Genomic DNA, 6642 nt, shown 5'->3' with positions numbered 1-6642 from the left:
TCTGCACTTTATTTCCTGTATGTAATTCCTAAACCGTTCAGATATGTTTTTGTAAATGTGTATTTACATCAGTCTTTTAAATGTCGTGTTTTTTATTATATATATATATATATATATATATATATATATATATATATATAATATTATACATATATATTATACCATACCTTGTTTTTCAATTTCCTTTTTGGGAATGTGCATGCTTTTAAGATTTTTAATAAAATTTGCCTCATTGAATTTAATTTGTTTTTGGTACTGAACTCGGCGCCTTTCTTTTTTTTCCGAGTGGTTTGAACTTTTTTTTCTTGCGTTTACAGAGCTCCAGATCCCTTTTTATAGACATTGATTTAAGAGGTAGCATGCTGACTACCTGCTGCCACCACTAGAGGGAGCTGATTGTAAATTGTCTTATTGAGTTTAGTGTGTCACAGTATGCTGTAAACTTCCTCTAGTGGTGATTGCAGGCAGTCAATGTTTTACGGACTACTGCCAGATAGGACCCAAATTCCCATTTTCAGCTTCGGCAGGGCGGAAGGAAGTCACGTGTCATGAGCTGGCTTGGTGAGTATGGCGTGTGTGATACTGTCTGCACGCATAGCCCCTTTTAGCCATGACAGCAATGAGGGATATTTCAGAGTTGAAAAAACACATGATTATTCTCTTCCGAAACTGCACAGTTTCAGAAATACCGCCACCCTTGGCCCGGAACTGTTTGGGTGCCTTCACATGTGGCTGATTTTGTGGCAGAAAATTCTGCGACTGAAAATCTGTTCCATTCATTTGAGTGGGGCAGCAAGCACATAGATTATTACAAGCCTCATGAAGGTGAATAGAACTGATTTTCAGTTGTGGCATTTTCTGCCACAATCTGCTGTGTGAAGCACCCTTTATGTGCTGCTGTGGTAAGAATAGCGTGAGTGACAAATGGCACCGCTGCAAATAAGTGACTTGGAAACTGCAGAGCACCATGTGCCACTGATGGTATAGGTGAAAGTCTGCCTGTTCGCACCTTCGTAGCAGACAGATGCACTACAGTGTATTAGCTCATCAAAATGAACCAGGAGGCTCCAAACGAGTCTAGGGGCTCATGCACACGACCGTATTTTGCGGTCCGCAAAAAAATACGTTTGACGTCTGTGCATTCCGTATTTTGCGGAACGGAACAGCTGGCCCCTAATAGAACAGTGCTATTCTTTTCTGTAATGCGGACAATAATGGGACATGTTTATATTTTTCTTATTTTCTACGGAAACGGAATGCACACGGAGTAACTTTGTTTTCGTTTTTTTGTGGACCCATTGAAATGAATGGTTCAGAATCTAGTCCGCTAAAAAACGGAACGGACATGGAAAGAAAAATACATTTGTGTGCATGAGCCCTAAAACAACAGTTCAGCGAATCTTATGTGGTGGGGCTCTGAAGCAGATTGTATAGTCCCTGCTAACAAAGTAACATCAGCAGAAAAGGCTTCAATTTATGGGGGAGTATCGGAACTGGACCTCCGCTGACTTCGCCAATGAGTCACGTTTTCTGCTTCATCAAATGGATGGGTGTTAAGCCTCATTCACGTTTCAATGTGTCAGACATGAGCTTTACGTGTTCTCCACGGACAGTACACGTACCCATTTATTTTAATGTGTGTATTCAAACATCAGGGTTTTGGCACAGTCAGTGTTTTTAGCAAGGATGCATGCTCTATTTTTCACGGATCCATCATAGCATCCGTGTTTTTCCCTGACCCATAGACTATCAGTGTTTCACAGACCATTAGGAAGAGATGCTTTGAAAATGTATTTTTCAGCTGTGCAGTGTCAGTGAAACACAGACAGCAAAAGACTGACACACGGATGCATCACTGACCACTTTCTCACGGATTTGAGTATGGACATAAATGAGGCTTTAGTGCGTCAGGGGAGAAACATCAGAGAATAAAAACGTTGCAACAATCGCTGGAAGAACACAATCTGGTGGTGGCAGTGTTGAGGTCTGGGGAATGTTTTGTGGCATTCTTTGGGACCACTCATCCATGTGGAAGGTACTCTCAACTGATTTCATACCGTGCAGAACTCATACCCCCAATACATTCAGTCTTCCCTGGGGTGGATGGGACCTTCCAGAAAGACTAATCTAGCCGTGTGACATGATGCAATGTTTGACATTGGTTAGAAGGGCATGAACAAGATTTCTAACTACCTTGGCCCCCTAACTCCCCAAACTTGAACCCAATTGAGAATCTATGGGCCCACCTTGATAGTTGTGTTCACTCTCTGGATTCTTCCCTATGCACCATCCTCCAGCAGCTGTGTGATGAACTGCAGTCAGCATGGCTCCAGATACCTGTGACGGCCTACTAGGACCTTAGTCACTCCCAGCTCGTGAAGGTGCTGCACATGGAGATTACTCTGTAATATTAGTTGGTGGTCATTATAATGTGACTTGACTGTGTAGTATTCTGTAATAGCTAGATTTTAATACTGCCCCCTATTGGCAAAAAATAAAGATCTAAACAATTCTTTGCAGTACGTGTATTACAGGTGAAACTTGAAAAATTAGAACATTGTGCAAAAGTTCACCTATATCAGTAATGCAACTTAAAACTAGAATATTGTGAAAAGGTTGTGTCACACTCTAGTAAGCTAATTAATTCATACCCCCTGAGCAAAGGGGACCTGAGATTGTTACTTTGGGGTTTCATAAGCCATAATCGTTCAAATTATAACAAAGGCTTGAAATATCTCGCTTTGCATGTAATAAGTCTATCTCATATGTTAGTTTCACCTTTTAAGTTGCATTCCTAAAATACATTTTGCACAATATTCAAATTTTTTCAAGTTTCACCTGTATGTAGACTTGTAAGTGCCAATAAACCCGCAAAAGGATAAAGCTTACTGAAACTGGAAAAGTCATTTTATTGCCAATTCCCCAAATCAGCCATACACAGTCCCTATAACCAATACATAAATGTGTTCATATGTAAATATATATACAGTCCCCAGTGTATAGGATGTGCATAGCGCGTTTGAGGCTTAGTGGTTCCGTACAACATCCCAGTGTGAGCAGAGTGGCACCAATCTAGGATTGCAGACTATTTAATACTGATTGTGAGATCACATCAAGATACAGTATAACTTTGCAATGTATGGAATCATCTGTGGCATTTACAAGGGTGTGAAGTTCACCCTCCTGTCTCAGTGAGGGGGTTGTCCAGTATTCCGCTGCATTTTTTTTTTCTCACAAAACCTTTCCCTTTAAAAAAAAACCAAACCCATATAAATTCTTGAATGCTCCATTTCAATTAAAGGGGTATTCCAACTTATAAAATAACACTTATCGCCTATCCACTGAAACCGTTTAAATGTTTCAATCACTCTTCTAAAATACAAGAAGACCAGCTGCACCGTTGCTCCAACCTCTTCATTGCTGCGGTCACTGTCTTTTTTTTTTTTTTTCTAAAGCAGGAGTCTCAGCAGTTGGATCCTAGTGGATAGGTGATGCATTTTTTATTTTTTTTTTTGGTTGGGATAATGCACTCTCTGAGAAATGAAAAACTGACCGAGTTTTCCTCAAACGAATGCTGTGCTGTTCTTGGTTGTAATGGAAAGCCAGGCTAATATTGTGGTGATTGTTACAGAGGTTACAAAAAAACATAGTACATTCATAGATTTATTTATTTGTATGCTATGTGAAAAGACCCTGAAGAGTAAGTATAAATACACCGAATACTGAAAATAAACTGAGATCAAACGGGTATATCATCAAAAAATAAATCCTTTATTGAATATAAATTACATCTATAAAATGAGAACATGATAAAAAAAAAAATCACTACACCTGAGGAGGTATGTCAGCTCCAGTACATCAAAAAGAAAAGGGAGTGGGGTAGAGGAATGGAGACAAAAAGGACCCCCAGAGGAAGGCATTGCCGAAACGCGCGTCGGGGTACGTGGCTCTCCTGAGGTGGATATTTCCGCAACACAATAGGTGTGAATTTATATTATGTCTGAGTTTTTAGGGATGTGGCTATAGGCCCTGGTCTTTGATTATATCTACTTAGGCCATTTTTTGATGTTGTTACTGTACCACATGTAGTAAAATCACAGCAAGGTTTTTTGAATAATTTTTTTAATTTTCAGAAAACGTGAAAAAGCAGCCGCTTTTTCCTATTTTCTGAAAATAAAATAAAAATATTCAAAAAACCTTGCTGTGATTTTACTACACAAGTTGACAGGGGTGGGAACCCTATTCACAGCTACGAAGCAGGTAGGCTACAAAGTTTACTGTACCACAGCCATATAACTATGGATATGGAGATTCAGTTGTTATTATGCACTTTGCTGTGTTGCCTGTGACCGTTTATTCATGTGGAGATTTATTTCATTGCATTCTTTACATGCACTTTATATTCTTTTGGATGTTTATATGTCTCTATACAATTACATACATATCAATTGGGGTCACTGATTTATACACCGCATTAAGCCAGCTGATTTACCTTTTGTCTCCATTCCTCTACCCCACTCCCTTTTCTCTTTCATGTACTGGCGCTGACATACCTCCTCAGGTGTGGTCATTTTTTCTGTGTATCATCATGGTCTCAAGATTTATAGATGTAATTTATATTCAATAAAGGATTTATTTTTTGATGATGTACCCGTTTGATCTCAGTTCATTTTCGGTATTGGGTGTAATATTGTGGTGAGCAATAGTGATGAGCGGCAGGGGCAAAATTCGAATTCGCATTTAACACTACTCCTAAAGTCAAAGATATTGTATTAGCGCACAAGCTAGAAGCAGGAAGGAATCTTGTGTACTGATGGTTTTTTAATCTCGAATATTCGAAATTACGAATATATAACACCATATTCTAAATATTCGCGAATTCTCGAAGTGCTGATATTTGCAATGAAAATTCGCAATTTGAATATTCGTGAGCAAGTTTGATAAATGAGGCCTATTTTGTAGAAGGCAGTGTATGACATATGGATTCTATTTGGTGCTCACTGAGTCCCTGCATCATGCCCCCTATCCATCCCCTGTACTAGGCATACCAAGTGTATCCGGTTTAGGCCTCTTGCACACGGCTGTTGTGGGTCTGTTCAGCGTATTGGGGACCGCAATTTGCGGTCCCCAATGCACGGGCAACGTCCGTGCGGCGGACGGGATGGATCGAGACCCACTCAACTTGAACAAGTTCTATTTTTTTTTTTCCGGTGCGGAGGCACGGACAGAAACACCACGGAAGCACTACGGAGTGCTTCCATGGGGTTCCGATCTGTGCTTCCATTCCGAATCTCTGTGATTGGGGACCCACTAAAGTAATTGGGTCCGCATCTGTGATGCGGAGTGCACATGGGCCGGTATCCGTCTATTGCAGACCCGCTGTATGCAGGCCGCAATACGGCCACGGGCACACAACAGTCGTGTGCAAGAGGTCTTACCTAGAATTTTCCTTTTAACCTCCTTAAGGGCCCATTCGCATGAGTGTATTTGTTTGTTTTTAGCTGGTTTTCAAGCAAAATCCACACCAAAAGAACTCTTACTGTCAAAACGGCTAATAATAATCTTTCCAAAAGGATTGTCACCCATCTTCCCTAGGATCCTAAATGGCAAATCTGCCTTTCTTCCAAGCAGGCAGTGGAACACTGGATAACTGGACAGATTTTTCATAGAAAATTCTGGGCAAATTGGTTGACCACTATAAGAGCTTTATTGGTGGCTATAACCGTAGTGAGTAGAACTTGAGAAAAGAGAAACTTAAAGGCTATGAACACCTTTTAAGGGCATTTTTTTTATTATTGCATTGTACTCATTTTGAACAAATTTTTTTTTTTTTTCAATTTGTCTTTAAAATTTTTATCCCCTTTCTCTGTACAACTTTGAGATTCTCTAGTGCTGGGCTCTGTTTATACTGTTGACAGCTACTTATCTCTGATCTCTTGACTCATAAGAATTGAGCTATAATGAATGCTTAACTTACTGATAGGAATATGACATAATAAGTGTCTATAAAGTGTTAAAAGTGGATTTAGACGCACCAATAATCGTCCTGTATGTGCCACCGATAAACAAGCAAAGTTTTTTACAAAGGCCAACTGAAAAATGACTATTAGCCCAAAATGAGTAAAATGAAATCTCAAAATAATTGCCCCCAAAAGGTGGTCATAGCCTTTTAAGGACTTTTTTTTTTCCAGGGCTGCTGGACTGTAACAATCATAATTTAATATTTTTTTTTAATTTGGACATATCAAGAGTATAAATAGCAATCTCTCACTGTAAGAAAAAAAAAAAACAAAAAAAAAAAACCAGCAGGCAAAGGTCTAGTCTGAATCTGAACTGTCTGCCTCGGCAATCTGTGTATAGCGTACGGCTTCTTCCAGCGGAGCCATCGTCCCATCAGGTTTCACTCCCATCGGTTTAATAATATCTTCTCTGAAAGACAAAGTTAAAAAGATCTATTCAGTACTAGATAATAACATGGACGCTGCATCTTCCATAGACCAAAGCGACAGAAAAACTGTCAGACCGTAATGTTTAGCAAATAAAGGACCACAATGACTGGAGGAAGAATGGGCGCCGCTTGGGCATAGTTGTGGCTGTCCAATTAAAGGCAAGGCGCTGAAGCCGATGCTTAATGAGTAGCGG

At 39.8% G+C, this 6642-nt stretch overlaps 1 protein-coding gene across 1 annotated transcript in view; it reads right to left on the bottom strand.

Moving 5' to 3' along the window:
• Positions 1-5688: 5688 nt before the first annotated feature.
• Positions 5689-6642, bottom strand: part of RIC8B (RIC8 guanine nucleotide exchange factor B) — a 63720-nt gene continuing 62766 nt past the window's right edge. Inside the window, exon 10 of the mRNA XM_044281275.1 lies at positions 5689-6429. Within this exon, the coding sequence (XP_044137210.1) occupies positions 6318-6429 (112 nt within the window). The 3' untranslated portion in view covers positions 5689-6317. The remainder of the gene's footprint in view (positions 6430-6642) is intronic.

This window comes from Bufo gargarizans, chromosome 2 (genome assembly GCF_014858855.1).
Source record: "Bufo gargarizans isolate SCDJY-AF-19 chromosome 2, ASM1485885v1, whole genome shotgun sequence".
Classification (NCBI taxonomy): Eukaryota; Metazoa; Chordata; class Amphibia; order Anura; family Bufonidae; genus Bufo; species Bufo gargarizans.
Note: the sequence above shows the minus strand (reverse complement) of the source record. Positions and strands in the feature narration are given on the sequence as shown.